At 56.2% G+C, this 16,188-nt stretch overlaps 1 protein-coding gene across 1 annotated transcript in view; it reads right to left on the bottom strand.

Moving 5' to 3' along the window:
• Positions 1–1,928: 1,928 nt before the first annotated feature.
• Positions 1,929–16,188, bottom strand: part of LOC135530246 (adhesive plaque matrix protein-like) — a 50,945-nt gene continuing 36,685 nt past the window's right edge. Inside the window, exons 2-3 of the mRNA XM_064958599.1 lie at positions 3,372–4,500; positions 1,929–3,000 (exon numbers count right to left, since the gene is read on the bottom strand). Coding sequence (XP_064814671.1) covers positions 1,929–3,000; positions 3,372–4,500 — 2,201 coding nt within the window. The remainder of the gene's footprint in view (positions 3,001–3,371; positions 4,501–16,188) is intronic.

Below are 16,188 nucleotides of genomic sequence, written 5' to 3'. Positions count from 1 at the left end.
GGTAGAAGGGCTAGATGAGGAGAGGAGGAAGTGGAGCAAGACGAAGTGGAGAGGAGGTAGAAGGGCTAGATGAGGGGAGGAGGAAGTGGAGCCAGAGGAAGAGGAGGGGAGTTAGAAGGGCTAGATGAGGAGAGAAGGAAGTGGAGCCAGAGGAAGAGGAGAGGAGGTAGAAGGGCTAGATGAGGAGAGGAGGTAGAAGGACTAGATGAGGAGAGGAGGAAGTGGAGAGGAGGTAGAAGGGCGAGATCAGGGGAGGAGAGGAGTTAGAAGGGCTCGATGAGGGGAGGAGGAAGTGGAGAGGAGGTAGAAGGGCTCGATGAGGGGAGGAGGAAGTGGAGCCAGAGGAAGAGGAGGGGAGGTAGAAGGGCTAGATGAGGAGAGGAGGAAGTGGAGAGGAGGTAGAAGGGCGAGATCAGGGGAGGAGAGGAGGTAGAAGGGCTCTATTAGGGGAGGAGGTCAAAGAGCTCAGACAGACTTGACTGAATGGGGACTGATCTGCATCACAACAGACTGCTTGTTTGCTTATCTTGAAACATTCACTTACAGGATTCTGATCCGCCATCAGTTGCTTTTCTAATAATTCATTAGTGTCGCAGCGAGTCAGTCAATTCACATTCAAAATGCATTAGTGGAAAGTGAAAGACCGCTATATGGCTGGACTGGCATTAGATCTGTAAGTGGTTTGAACGGTAACATACAGCAGACCTTCTTATCCAAAACAACTTTTGTACCGAACCCCCCCGTGGGGAATCGAACCCACGACCCTGCTCACAGTAGACAGTGAATGTCAGAGCAAAAACCAAACCACGAGGTCCTAGGAATTGTCTGTAGAGCTCCGAGAAATGATTGGGTCAAGGCACAGATCTGAAAGTCCCCAAGAACACAGTGGCCTCCGTCATAACTAAATGGAATGATTTTGGAACTACCAAGACTCTAGAGCTGGCCACCCAGTCAAACTGAGCTATCAGAGGAGAAGGGCCTTGGTCAGGGATATTCTTGATGAAAACCTGATCCAGATCACCTCGGACCTCAGACTGGGACAAAGGTTCACCTTCCAACAGGACAACGACCTTAAGCACACAGCCAAGACAATGCAGGGGTGGCTTCGTGACAAGTCTCTGAATGTCCTTGAGTGGCCCAGCCAGAGCCTGGACTTGAACCTGATCAAACATGTCTGGAGAGACCTGAAAATAGCTGTGCAGCGACGCTCCCCATCCAACCTGACAGAGCTTGAGAGGATCTGCAGAGAAGAATGGGAGAAACTCCCCAAATACAGGTGTGCCAAGCTTGTAGCGTCATACCCAAGAAGACTCAAGGCTGTAATCGCTGCCAAAGGTGTTTAAACAAAGTACTGAGTAAAGGGTCTGAATATAAATGTAAATGTGATATTTCAGTTTTTAATATTGAATAAATTTGCAAAAAATTCAAAAATCCTGTTTTTGCTTTGTCATTATGGGGTATTGTGTGTAGATTGCTGAGGAAAAAAATACAATTTAATCAATTTAAAAAATAAAAGGCTTTCATGTAACAAAATGTGGGAAAAAGTCAGGAAGTACTTTCCTAGCAGCAGACCTGAGACATCTGTTTAAGTGAAAATAAGAGAGCCGCACACTCTAGGAGCTCAGATGCAAAAAGTGAATTGCCAATGTTTCGATAGCCAGGCTGTCTTCACCCTGACGAGGCTATCGGCTGTGGAAGGTGGGACTTCCAGCGAGGTTATTCATTGGCCTTGTCAAAGTCGTGAGAGGACCAACCCACCATGGAGATGTTGTACCTCATTTCCCTCCATCAGGGAACAGAAGTTATAGTCAGAGTAGGACAAAAAGTATTTCCTCTTTGCCAGCTTATTGTCTGGCCTCAAAAATAAAAAGTAGGGAGAACTTTATTTTTCACACAGTTGACCCTCAACAGTACACCGCAACCTACATTCAGCGTTTCAAGCAGGCCAAAGTAGAACAGGCCGGGGTAGGACGGGCCAGAGTAGAACAGGCCAAAGTAGAACAGGCCGGGATAGGACGGGCCAGAGTAGAACAGGCCGGGGTAGGACGGGCCAGAGTAGAACAGGCCGGGGTAGGACGGGCCAGAGTAGAACAGGCCGGGGTAGAACAGGCCGGAGCAGAGCAGAGTGGGCCAGAGTAGAACAGGCCAAAGTAGAACAGGCCGGGGTAGGACGGGCCAGAGTAGAACAGGCCAGAGTAGAACAGGCCGGGGTAGAACAGGCCGGGATAGGACGGGCCAGAGTAGAACAGGCCAAAGTAGAACAGGCCGGGATAGGACGGGCCAGAGTAGAACAGGCCGGGGTAGGACGGGCCGGGGTAGGACGGGCCAGAGTAGAACAGGCCGGGGTAGGACGGGCCGGGGTAGGACGGGCCAGAGTAGAACAGGCCGGGGTAGAACAGGCCGGGGTAGGACGGGCCAGAGTAGAACAGGCCGGGGTAGGACGGGCCAGAGTAGAACAGGCCGGGATAGGACGGGCCAGAGTAGAACAGGCCGGGGTAGGACGGGCCAGAGTAGAACAGGCCGGGGTAGGACGGGCCAGAGTAGAACAGGCTGGGGTAGGACGGGCCAGAGTAGAACAGGCCGGGGTAGGACGGGCCAGAGTAGAACAGGCCGGGGTAGGACGGGCCGGGGTAGGACGGGCCAGAGTAGAACAGGCCGGGGTAGGACGGGCCAGAGTAGAACAGGCTGGGGTAGGACGGGCCAGAGTAGAACAGGCCGGGGTAGGACGGGCCAGAGTAGAACAGGCCGGGATAGGACGGGCCAGAGTAGAACAGGCCGGGGTAGGACGGGCCAGAGTAGAACAGGCCGGGGTAGAACAGGCCGGAGCAGAGCAGAGTGGGCCAGAGCGGGTCAGGGTAGAGCGGGCCAGAGCAGGGCAGAGTAGGGCAGAGCGGGCCAGAGTAGAACAGGCCGGGGTAGGACGGGCCAGAGTAGAACAGGCCGGGATAGGACGGGCCAGAGTAGAACAGGCCGGGGTAGGACGGGCCAGAGTAGAACAGGCTGGGGTAGGACGGGCCAGAGTAGAACAGGCCGGGATAGGACGGGCCAGAGTAGAACAGGCCGGGGTAGGACGGGCCAGAGTAGAACAGGCCGGGGTAGGACGGGCCAGAGTAGAACAGGCCGGGGTAGGACGGGCCAGAGTAGAACAGGCCGGGGTAGGACGGGCCAGAGTAGAACAGGCCGGAGTAGGACGGGCCAGAGTAGAACAGGCCGGGGTAGGACGGGCCAGAGTAGAACAGGCCGGGATAGGACGGGCCAGAGTAGAACAGGCCGGAGTAGGACGGGCCAGAGTAGAACAGGCCGGGGTAGGACGGGCCAGAGTAGAACAGGCCGGGGTAGGACGGGCCAGAGTAGAACAGGCCGGGTAGGACGGGCCAGAGTAGAACAGGCCGGAGTAGGACGGGCCAGAGTAGAACAGGCCGGGGTAGGACGGGCCAGAGTAGAACAGGCCGGGGTAGGACGGGCCAGAGTAGAACAGGCCGGGATAGGACGGGCCAGAGTAGAACAGGCCGGAGTAGGACGGGCCAGAGTAGAACAGGCCGGGGTAGGACGGGCCAGAGTAGAACAGGCCGGGGTAGGACGGGCCAGAGTAGAACAGGCCGGGGTAGGACGGGCCAGAGTAGAACAGGCCGGAGTAGGACGGGCCAGAGTAGAACAGGCCGGGGTAGGACGGGCCAGAGTAGAACAGGCCGGGGTAGGACGGGCCAGAGTAGAACAGGCCGGGGTAGGACGGGCCAGAGTAGAACAGGCCGGGGTAGGACGGGCCAGAGTAGAACAGGCCGGGGTAGGACGGGCCAGAGTAGAACAGGCCGGAGTAGGACGGGCCAGAGTAGAACAGGCCGGGGTAGGACGGGCCAGAGTAGAACAGGCCGGGATAGGACGGGCCAGAGTAGAACAGGCCGGAGTAGGACGGGACGGTAGAACCAGACGGGTAGAACAGGCCGGGGTAGGACGGGCCAGAGTAGAACAGGCCGGGGTAGGACGGGCCAGAGTAGAACAGGCCGGGGTAGGACGGGCCAGAGTAGAACAGGCCGGAGTAGGACGGGCCAGAGTAGAACAGGCCGGAGTAGGACGGGCCAGAGTAGAACAGGCCGGGGTAGGACGGGCCAGAGTAGAACAGGCCGGGGTAGGACGGGCCAGAGTAGAACAGGCCGGAGTAGGACGGGCCAGAGTAGAACAGGCCGGGGTAGGACGGGCCAGAGTAGAACAGGCCGGAGTAGGACGGGCCAGAGTAGAACAGGCCGGGGTAGGACGGGCCAGAGTAGAACAGGCCGGGGTAGGACGGGCCAGAGTAGAACAGGCCGGGGTAGAACAGGCCGGAGCAGAGCAGAGTGGGCCAGAGCGGGTCAGGGTAGAGCGGGCCAGAGCAGGGCAGAGTAGGGCAGAGCGGGCCAGAGAAGAGCAGAGCAGAGGAGGGCAGAGCGGGCCAGAGCAGAGCAGAGCAGAGTAGAACAGGACGGGACAAAGTAAGGTAAGGGTTTGAGTAATGGGGAGAATGTTCTACCTCTCACAGTGTTGCTGATGCAGAGACAGGCTGTCTATTTATAGTGGACCTACAACAAAAATGGATGCTAGAGATCATGATGTATTATTCTCAAGGTTGGTTCCCTTCCTAGCGGTCCTCTCAGACATACCCCAAGAAACTCCTCTCATCAATCTCTCTCCTCTCTACCGTGTTTCGGGCAGCTGTCCCCATTTTAACACCATGTCCCTCCTCCACCTCTATCCCCTCTCCTCTCTCCCCTCTCCTCTCTCCTCTCTCCTCCTCCACCTCTATCCTCTCTCCACCTCCACCTCTATCCTCTCTCCTCCTCCACCTCCACCTCTATCCCCTCTCCCCTCTCCTCTCTCCTCCTTCACCTCTATCCCCTCTCCTCTCTCCTCCTCCACCTCTATCCTCTCTCCTCCTCCACCTCCACCTCTATCCTATCTCCTCTCTCATCCTCCACCTCTATCCTCTCTCCTCCTCCACCTCTATCCTCTCTCCTCCTCCACCTCGATCTCCTCTCTTTTCCTTTCCTCCACCTCTATCCTCTCTCATCCTCCACCTCTATCCCCTCCTCTCTCAACCTCCACCTCTATCCTCTCTCCTCCTCCACCTCTATCCTCTCTCCTCCTCCACCTCTATCCCCTCTCCTCTCTCCTCCTCCACCTCTATCCTCTCTCCTCTCTCCTCCTCCACCTCTATCCCCTCCTTCAGGGAGATAACAGTGATGACCACAGTGATAAACCACAGGGAGATAACAGCGATGACCACAGTGAGAAACCATTAGGGAGATAACAGTGAGAAACCACAGGGAGATAACAGTGAGAAACCATTTGGGAGATAACAGTGATGAACGTTGTCTTTTGTTTCATTCTGCTGCTGGCCAGTTAGCTGGGGCTGTGAGAGCATTGTGACTGGTTGTTAGCTGGGGCTGTGAGAGCATCCTGACTGGTTGTTAGCTGGGGCTGTGAGAGCATCCTGACTGGTTGTTAGCTGGGGCTGTGACAGCATCCTGACTGGTTGTTAGCTGGGGCTGTGAGAGCATCTTGACTGGTTGTTAGCTGGGGCTGTGAGAGCATCTTGACTGGTTGTTAGCTGGGGCTGTGAGAGCATCGTGACTGGTTGTTAGCTGGGGCTGTGAGAGCATCCTGACTGGTTGTTAGCTGGGGCTGTGACAGCATCCTGACTGGTTGTTAGCTGGGGCTGTGACAGCCTGACTGGTTGTTAGCTGGGGCTGTGACAGCATCCTGACTGGTTGTTAGCTGGGGCTGTGACAGCATCCTGACTGTTAGCTGGGGTTGTTAGCTGGGGCTGTGACAGCATCCTGACTGGTTGTTAGCTGGGGCTGTGACAGCATCCTGACTGGTTGTTAGCTGGGGCTGTGACAGCATCCTGACTGGTTGTTAGCTGGGGCTGTGAGAGCATCGTGACTGGTTGTTAGCTGGGGCTGTGAGAGCATCCTGACTGGTTGTTAGCTGGGGCTGTGTTAGCTGGGGCTGTGAGAGCATCCTGACTGGTTGTTAGCTGGGGCTGTGAGCAGCATGACAGCCTGACTGGTTGTTAGCTGGGGCTGTGAGAGCATCCTGACTGGTTGTTAGCTGGGGCTGTGACAGCATCTTGACTGGTTGTTAGCTGGGGCTGTGAGAGCATCCTGACTGGTTGTTAGCTGGGGCTGTGAGAGCATCCTGACTGGTTGTTAGCTGGGGCTGTGACAGCATCTTGACTGGTTGTTAGCTGGGGCTGTGAGAGCATCCTGACTGGTTGTTAGCTGGGGCTGTGACAGCATCCTGACTGGTTGTTAGCTGGGGCTGTGACAGCATCCTGACTGGTTGTTAGCTGGGGCTGTGAGAGCATCCTGACTGGTTGTTAGCTGGGGCTGTGACAGCATCCTGACTGGTTGTTAGCTGGGGCTGTGAGAGCATCCTGACTGGTTGTTAGCTGGGGCTGTGACAGCATCTTGACTGGTTGTTAGCTGGGGCTGTGACAGCATCCTGACTGGTTGTTAGCTGGGGCTGTGACAGCATCCTGACTGGTTGTTAGCTGGGGCTGTGAGAGCATCCTGACTGGTTGTTAGCTGGGGCTGTGAGAGCATCCTGACTGGTTGTTAGCTGGGGCTGTGAGAGCATCTTGACTGGTTGTTAGCTGGGGCTGTGAGAGCATCCTGACTGGTTGTTAGCTGGGGCTGTGACAGCATCCTGACTGGTTGTTAGCTGGGGCTGTGAGAGCATCCTGACTGGTTGTTAGCTGGGGCTGTGAGAGCATCCTGACTGGTTGTTAGCTGGGGCTGTGACAGCATCCTGACTGGTTGTTAGTAGCTGGGGCTGTGAGAGCATCCTGACTGGTTGTTAGCTGGGGCTGTGAGAGCATCCTGACTGGTTGTTAGCTGGGGCTGTGACAGCATCCTGACTGGTTGTTAGCTGGGGCTGTGACAGCATCCTGACTGGTTGTTAGCTGGGGCTGTGAGAGCATCCTGACTGGTTGTTAGCTGGGGCTGTGAGAGCATCCTGACTGGTTGTTAGCTGGGGCTGTGAGAGCATCCTGACTGGTTGTTAGCTGGGGCTGTGAGAGCATCCTGACTGGTTGTTAGCTGGGGCTGTGAGAGCATCCTGACTGGTTGTTAGCTGGGGCTGTGAGAGCATCCTGACTGGTTGTTAGCTGGGGCTGTGAGAGCATCCTGACTGGTTGTTAGCTGGGGCTGTGAGAGCATCCTGACTGGTTGTTAGCTGGGGCTGTGAGAGCATCTTGACTGGTTGTTAGCTGGGGCTGTGAGAGCATCCTGACTGGTTGTTAGCTGGGGCTGTGACAGCATGAGAGCATCCTGACTGGTTGTTAGCTGGGGCTGTGACAGCATCTGGGGCTGGGGCTGTGAGAGCGTCCTGACTGGTTGTTAGCTGGGGCTGTGACAGCATCTTGACTGGTTGTTAGCTGGGGCTGTGACAGCATCCTGACTGGTTGCATCACCGCCTGGTACGGCAACTGCTCGGCATCCGACCACAAGGCACTACAGAGGGTAGTGGGTACGGCCCAGTACATCACTGGGGCCAAGCTTCCTGCCATACAGGACCTCTATACCAGGCGGTGTCAGAGGGAGGCCCTAAAAATTGTCAAAGACTCCAGCCTCTCTAGTCATAGACTGTTCTCTCTGCGACCACACGGCAAGCAGTACTGGAGTACCAAGTCTAGGTCCAAGAGGCTTCTAAACAGCTTCTACCCCCCAAGCCATAAGACTGCTGAACAGCTAATCAAACGGCTACCCAGACTATTTGCACCCCCTTCTACGCTGCTGCTACTCTCTGTTTATTATCTATGCATTAGCACTTTAATAACTCTACCTACATGTACATGTGACTAACCGATGCCCCCGCACATTGACTCTGTACCGGTATCCCCTGTATATAGCCTCCACATTGACTCTGTACCGGTACCCCCTGTATATAGCCTCCACACTGACTCTGTACCGGTACCCCCTGTATATAGCCTCCACATTGACTCTGTACCGGTACCCCCTGTATATAGCCTCCACATTGACTCTGTACCGGTACCCCCTGTATATAGCCTCCACATTGACTCTGTACCGGTACCCCCTGTATATAGCCTCCACATTGACTCTGTACCGGTACCCCCTGTATATAGCCTCACTATTGTTATTTTACTGCTGCTCTTTAATTATTTGTTTCTTTTATCTCTTATAGGTATTAGGTATTTTTCTTCAAACTGCATTGTTGGTTAAGGGCTTGCCAGTAAGCATTTCACTGTATGCTCTACACCTGTTGTATTCGGGCGCAATTGACATAAAATGTGATTTGATTTGATTGTGCTGATGGTGGCCGCCCAACCGTGATGGGTGCGTTGATTTGATTTGATTGTGCTGATGGTGGCCGCCCAACCGTGATGGGTGCGTTGATTTGATTTGATTGTGCTGATGGTGGCCGCCCAACCGTGATGGGTGCGTTGATTTGATTTGATTGTGCTGATGGTGGCCGCCCAACCGTGATGGGTGCGTTGATTTGATTTGATTGTTCTGATGCTGGCCGCCCAACCGTGATGGGTGTGTCAGCAGTGTAGGCTGTCGGCTTATAATTGGATCTGTGAGCTGCCTCTTGAGTCCTCGGTCGTTCAGGGCTGTAAAGGTCCCTGCCATGGCCTGTAGGTTGGAGGGATCTAGTACCGGTCTGATCCCTGCCATGACCTGTAGGTTGGCGTGGTCTAGTACCGGTCTGTCTAGATCCCCAGAGGGCAGCCCTCTGGTATATTTCTGAACAATGTAGTGCGCTAGCCTGTGTAGGGAATAGGGTGCTGTATTGGACACTTCCAGTACTCATACACGGCGTTAGAGAGATAGAGACCAAAGGACAGCAGTCAGGTGGGGCCAAGAGGATAGACCAGGGCTGGGGCCAAGAGGAGAGAGAGAGAGACACCAGGCTTGGGCCAAGAGGCGAGAGAGAGAGACACCAGGGATAGGGCTAAGAGGAGAGACCAGGGCTGGGTCTAAGGGGAGAGTCCAGGGCTGCGGCCAAGAGGAGAGACCAGGGCTGGGGGCAAGAGGAGATACCAGGGCTGGGGACAAGAGGAGAGACCAGGGCTGGGGCTAAGAGGACAGTCCAGGGCTGCGGCCAAGATGATAGTCCAGGGCTGCGGCCAAGAGGAGAGAGAGAGAGACACCAGGGCTTGGGCCAAGAGGCGAGAGAGAGAGACACCAGGGCTAGGGCTAAGAGGAGAGACCAGGGCTGGGACTAAGGGGAGAGTCCAGGGCTGCGGCCAAGAGGAGAGACCAGGGCTGGGTCCAAGAGGAGAGACCAGGGCTGGGGCCAAGAGGAGAGACCAGGGTTTGGGCCAAGAGGAGAGAGAGAGACTAGGGCTGGGGCCAAGAGGAGAGAGAGAGACTAGGGCTGGGGCCAAGAGGAGAGAGAGAGACTAGGGCTGGGGCCAAGAGGAGAGAGAGAGGCTGGGGCCAAGAGGAGAGACCAGGGTTGGGGACAAGAGGAGAGACCAGGGCTGGGGACAAGAGGAGACACCAGGGCTTGGGCCAAGAAGAGAGAGAGAGAGACCAGGGCTGGGGCCAAGAGGAGAGACCAGGGCTGGGGCCAAGAGGAGAGACCAGGGCTGGGGCCAAGCGTAGAGAGAGAGACCAGGGCTGGGGCCAAGAGGAGAGACCAGGGCTTGGGCCAAGAGGCGAGATAGAAAGACACCAGGGCTGGGTCTAAGAGGAGAGAGAGAGACTTGGGCTGGAGCCAAGAAGAGAGACCAGGGCTGGGGCCTAGAGGAGAGACCAGGGCTGGGGCCTAGAGGAGAGACCAGGTCTGGGGCCTAGAGGAGAGACCAGGTCTGGGGCCTAGAGGAGAGACCAGGGCTGGGGCCAAGAGGAGAGACCAGGGCTGTGGTCAAGAGGAGAGAGAGAGAGACCGGGGTTGGGGCCAAGAGGAGAGGCCAGGGCTGGGGCCAAGAGGAGAGACCAGGGCTGGGGCCAAGAGGAGAGACCAGGGCTGGGGCCTAGAGGAGAGACCAGGGCTGGGGCCAAGAGGAGAGACCAGGGCTGCGGCCAAGAGGAGAGACCAAGGCTGTGGTCAAGAGGAGAGAAAGAGAGACCAGGGTTGGGGACAAGATGAGAGAGAGAGACCAGGGTTGGGGCCAAGAGGAGAGACCAGGGCTGTGGTCAAGAGGAGAGAGAGAGAGACACCAGGCTTGGGCCAAGAGGCGAGAGAGAGAGACACCAGGGATAGGGCTAAGAGGAGAGACCAGGGCTGGGTCTAAGGGGAGAGTCCAGGGCTGCGGCCAAGAGGAGAGACCAGGGCTGCGGCCAAGAGGAGAGACCAGGGCTGGGGGCAAGAGGAGATACCAGGGCTGGGGACAAGAGGAGAGACCAGGGCTGGGGCTAAGAGGACAGTCCAGGGCTGCGGCCAAGATGATAGTCCAGGGCTGCGGCCAAGAGGAGAGAGAGAGAGACACCAGGGCTTGGGCCAAGAGGCGAGAGAGAGAGACACCAGGGCTAGGGCTAAGAGGAGAGACCAGGGCTGGGGCCAAGAGGAGAGACCAGGGCTGGGTCCAAGAGGAGAGACCAGGGCTGGGGCCAAGAGGAGAGACCAGGGTTTGGGCCAAGAGGAGAGAGAGAGACTAGGGCTGGGGCCAAGAGGAGAGAGAGAGACTAGGGCTGGGGCCAAGAGGAGAGAGAGAGACTAGGGCTGGGGCCAAGAGGAGAGAGAGAGGCTGGGGCCAAGAGGAGAGACCAGGGTTGGGGACAAGAGGAGAGACCAGGGCTGGGGACAAGAGGAGACACCAGGGCTTGGGCCAAGAAGAGAGAGAGAGAGACCAGGGCTGGGGCCAAGAGGAGAGACCAGGGCTGGGGCCAAGAGGAGAGACCAGGGCTGGGGCCAAGCGGAGAGACCAGGGCTTGGGGCAAGAGGCGAGATAGAAAGACACCAGGGCTGGGGCTAAGAGGAGAGAGACTTGGGCTGGAGCCAAGAGGAGAGACCAGGGCTGGGGCCTAGAGGAGAGACCAGGGCTGGGGCCTAGAGGAGAGACCAGGTCTGGGGCCTAGAGGAGAGACCAGGTCTGGGGCCTAGAGGAGAGACCAGGGCTGGGGCCAAGAGGAGAGACCAGGGCTGTGGTCAAGAGGAGAGAGAGAGAGACCGGGGTTGGGGCCAAGAGGAGAGGCCAGGGCTGGGGCCAAGAGGAGAGACCAGGGCTGGGGCCAAGAGGAGAGACCAGGGCTTGGGCCAAGAAGAGAGACCAGGGCTGGGGCCAAGAGGAGAGAGACAGACCAGGGTTGGGACCAAGAGGAGAGAGAGAGACCAGGGCTGGGGCCAAGAGGAGAGAGAGAGACCAGGGCTGGGGCCAAGAGGAGAGAGAGAGACCAGGGCTGGGGCTAAGAGGAGAGAGAGAGACCAGGGCTGGGGCCAAGAGGAGAGAGACAGACCAGGGCTGGGGCCAAGAGGAGAGAGAGAGACTGGGGTTGGGGCCAAGAGGAGAGACCAGGGCTGGGGCCAAGAGGAGAGACCAGGGCTGGGGCCAAGAGGAGAGACCAGGGCTGGGGCCAAGAGGAGAGAGACAGACCAGGGCTGGGGCCAAGAGGAGAGAGAGACCAGGGCTGGGGCCAAGAGGAGAGAGAGACCAGGGCTGGGGCCAAGAAGAGAGACCAGGGCTGGGGCCAAGAAGAGAGACCAGGGCTGGGGCCAAGAGGAGAGACCAGGGCTGGGGCCAAGAGGAGAGAGAGAGACCAGGGCTGGGGCCAAGAGGAGAGACCAGGGCTGGGGCCAAGAGGAGAGACCAGGGCTGGGGCCAAGAGGAGAGAGAGAGACCAGGGCTGGGGCCAAGAGGAGAGACCAGGGCTGGGGCCAAGAGGAGAGAGAGAGACCAGGGCTGGGACCAAGAGGAGAGAGACAGACCAGGGCTGGGGCCAAGAGGAGAGAGACAGACCAGGGCTGGGACCAAGAGGAGAGAGAGAGACCAGGGCTAGGACCAAGAGGAGAGAGACAGACCAGGGCTGGGGCCAAGAGGAGAGAGACAGACCAGGGCTGGGACCAAGAGGAGAGAGACAGACCAGGGCTGGGGCCAAGAGGAGAGAGAGAGACCAGGGCTGGGGCCAAGAGGAGAGAGAGAGACCAGGGCTGGGGCCAAGAGGAGAGAGACAGACCAGGGCTGGGACCAACCGTGCCAGCCTTGCCAGCTCTCTGCCAGTGCCTCGGGCTGTTCCTTCTGCATGTGGGCGTCTGTGGGTGTAACAGGGAAATGACTCTCTACTTCAGGAGATCCCTGTATGTTCCAGGCTGTTGGACAACACCTCTTGGCTCCCCTGCCTGCCTGCTCTGCTCTAGTTATAGAATAACAATGTGATTGTAAAGCATGATTTAGTCAGCCCACGCTATAGTTATAGCGTGTACAGTGAACTGAAAAGGTAGTGGGACAATGACACATTTCTTGTTGTTTGTAAAATGATACAATGACTATAAGGTTAAAGGTCAGACTGTCAGCTTTCATTTGAGGGTATTTTCATCCATACCAGGTGACCCGTTTAGAAATTACAGCCCTTTTTGTACATAGCCCCCCCCCCATTTTAGGGGACCAAAAGTATTGGGACAAATCCACTGTGTATTAAAGTAGTCAAACCTTTAGTCTTTGGTCCCATAAACCAGGCACACAATCATTACATCACGCTTGTGACTCTATAAACGTGTTGGATGTATTGCCTGTTTGTTTTGGTTGTGTTTCAGATTATTTGTTTGCCCAATAGAAACGAACGGTAAATAATGTACTGTGTCATTTTGGAGTCACTTTTATTGTAAAAGAGAATATAATGTTTCGTAACACTTCTATATTAATGTGGACGCTACCATGGTTACGGATTGTCCTGAATTAAGGAGAGACTTTTGGGTCTCCCGAGTGGCGCAGAGGTCTAAGGCACTGCATCTCAGGCGTCACTACAGACCGTGGTTCGATTCCAGGCTGTATCACAACCGGCCATGATTGGGAGTCCAATAGGGCAGCGCACAATTGGCCCAGCGTCGTCCGGGTTTGGCCGGTGTAGGTCGTCATTGTAAATAAGACTATGCTACTGGCTGTGAGAGAGACCCACGCTATGCTATTGGCTGGGGAGAGAGGGAGAGAGACCCACACCATGCTACTGGCTGGGAGAGAGAGGCAGAGGGAGAGAGACCCACGCTGTGCTACTGGCTGGGAGAGAGAGGCAGAGGGAGAGAGACCCACGCTGCGCTACTGGCTGGGAGAGAGAGGCAGAGGGAGAGAGACCCACGCTGTGCTACTGGCTGGGAGAGAGAGGCAGAGGGAGAGAGACCCACGCTGTGCTACTGGCTGGGAGAGAGAGGCAGAGGGAGAGAGACCCACGCTGCGCTACTGGCTGGGAGAGAGAGGCAGAGGGAGAGAGACCCACGCTGCGCTAATGGCTGGGAGAGAGAGGCAGAGGGAGAGAGACCCACGCTGTGCTACTGGCTGGGAGATAGAGGCAGAGGGAGAGAGACCCACGCTGTGCTACTGGCTGGGAGAGAGAGGCAGAGGGGAGAGACCCACGCTGTGCTACTGGCAGAGGCTACTGGCTGGGAGAGAGACCCACGCTGTGCTACTGGCTGGGAGAGAGAGGCAGAGGGAGAGAGACCCACGCTGTGCTACTGGCTGGGAGAGAGAGGCAGAGGGAGAGAGACCCACGCTGTGCTACTGGCTGGGAGACTGGCTAGAGGCAGAGGGAGAGAGACCCACGCTGTGCTACTGGCTGGGAGAGACCCACGCTGTGCTAGGCAGAGGGAGAGAGACCCACGCTGTGCTACTGGCTGGGAGAGAGAGGCAGAGGGAGAGAGACCCACGCTGTGCTACTGGCTGGGAGAGAGAGGCAGAGGGAGAGAGACCCACGCTGTGCTACTGGCTGGGAGAGAGAGGCAGAGTGAGAGAGACCCACGCTGTGCTACTGGCTGGGAGAGAGAGGCAGAGGGAGAGAGACGTACTTTCTGTGATCTAAGACATGTTTCTTCACAGAAACACAAACCTTTTGATTGTAAAGGATATTACCCACATGGATGTAAACAACAATAACCAACACTTTGGATATGATTTAGACATGGTGAAACAATACACTCCTCCTCTCCTCTCCTCTCCTCCTCCCTTTTCTCCTCTTCTCCTCCCTTCTCTCATCTCCTCTCCTGTCCCCCTCTCCTCTCCTCTCTCCTCTCCTCCTCTCCTCTCCTCTCCCCATCTCCTCTCCCCATCTCCTCTCCTCACTCCTCTCCTCTTCCCTTCTCCTCTCCTCCTCCCTTCTCTCCTCTCCTCCCTCCTCTCCTCCTCCCTCCTCCTCTCCTCTGCTCTCCTCTTCTCTCCCTCCTCCTCCCTTCTCTCATATCCTCTCCTTTCCTCTCCCCTCTCCTTTCCCCCTCTCCTCTCCTCCTCTCCTCTCCTCTCCTCTCCTCTCCTCTCCTCTCCTCTATAAGTGCTATAGGAGGAGGAATATTAAAGTGTAGCTGGGTGTGTGATGTGTGTGGGAGCGTATGAACCCCGAGCGTATTGATTTGTCTGTATGTAACCCAGCTAGTGTAACACTCCACAACCAACCAGCCCACCTCCAGTAGAGGAGATGAGTGGATGGATGTGGGCAGGGTGTAAAGGAAATATATATTAGGCCCTATTTTGCGTGTTCCAACTAGTAAATGACCTAGATTTAATGGAGAAACATCCACAGTTCTGATTTACTTCCCCTTGGTTACTGCTATTCATTAGTCCATAAGAAGATTCCTCAAGGGTGGAAGTTAGATCTCAGTCGGCAACTAGGTTGAAGTGCATGGGTTGGTTCCATGAGAGGGGAAGTAGATTGCCAGTGACCCTGTTTATCATTGCTTTGGGTGTGTGTCTTGTTTCTCTGCTATCGCCTCTCTGGTCTGCCTCGGTTGTTTCTCTGCTATCGCCTCTCAGGTCTGCCTCGGTTGTTTCTCTGCTATCGCCTGTCAGGTCTGCCTCGGTTGTTTCTCTGCTATCGCCTCTCTGGTCTGCCTCGGTTGTTTCTCTGCTATCGCCTCTCTGGTCTGCCTCGGTTGTGTCTCTGCTATCGCCTCTCTGGTCTGCCTCGGTTGTTTCTCTGCTATCGCCTCTCAGGTCTGCCTCGGTTGTTTCTCTGCTATCGCCTCTCTAGTCTGCATCGGTTGTTTCTCTGCTATCGCCTCTCTGGTCTGCCTCGGTTGTTTCTCTGCTATCACCTCTCTGGTCTGCCTCGGTTGTTTCTCTGCTATCGCCTCTCTAGTCTGCCTCGGTTGTTTCTCTGCTATCGCCTCTCTGGTCTGCCTCGGTTGTTTCTCTGCTATCGCCTCTCTGGTCTGCCTCGGTTGTTTCTCTGCTATCGCCTCTCTAGTCTGCATCGGTTGTTTCTCTGCTATCGCCTCTCTGGTCTGCCTCGGTTGTTTCTCTGCTATCGCCTCTCTGGTCTGCCTCGGTTGTTTCTCTGCTATTGCCTCTCTGGTCTGCCTCGGTTGTTTCTCTGCTATCGCCTCTCTAGTCTGCCTCGGTTGTTTCTCTGCTATCGCCTCTCAGGTCTGCCTCGGTTGTTTCTCTGCTATCGCCTCTCAGGTCTAACTCTTGTTTCTCTGTTATCGCCTCTTCGGTCTGCCTCGGTTGTTTCTCTGGTATCGCCTCTCTGGTCTGACTCTTGTTTCTCTGTTATCGCCTCTCTGGTCTGCCTCGGTTGTTTCTCTGGTATCGCCTCTCTGGTCTGACTCTTGTTTCTCTGCTATCGCCTCTCATGTCTGCCTCAGTTGTTTCTCTGTTATCGCCTCTCTGGTCTGCCTCAGTTGTTTCTCTGCTATCGCCTCTCAGGTCTGACTCTTGTTTCTCTGCTATCGCCTCTCAGGTCTGACTCTTGTTTATCTGCTATCGCCTCTCATGTCTGACTCTTGTTTCTCTGCTATCGCCTGTCAGGTCTGACTCTTGTTTATCTGCTATCGCCTCTCTGGTCTGCCTCGGTTGTTTCTCTGTTATCGCCTCTCAGGTCTGATTCTTGTTTCTCTGCTATCGCCTCTCAGGTCTGCCTCGGTTGTTTCTCTGTTATCGCCTCTCTGGTCTGCCTCGGTTGTTCTCTGCTATCGCCTGTCAGGTCTGCCTCGGTTGTTTCTCTGCTATCGCCTGTCAGGTCTGCCTCGGTTGTTTCTCTGCTATCGCCTGTCAGGTCTGCCTCGGTTGTTCTCTGCTATCGCCTGTCAGGTCAGCCTCGGTTGTTT

This window comes from Oncorhynchus masou, unplaced genomic scaffold, assembly GCF_036934945.1.
Source record: "Oncorhynchus masou masou isolate Uvic2021 unplaced genomic scaffold, UVic_Omas_1.1 unplaced_scaffold_1299, whole genome shotgun sequence".
Taxonomy (NCBI): Eukaryota; Metazoa; Chordata; class Actinopteri; order Salmoniformes; family Salmonidae; genus Oncorhynchus; species Oncorhynchus masou.
Note: the sequence above shows the minus strand (reverse complement) of the source record. Positions and strands in the feature narration are given on the sequence as shown.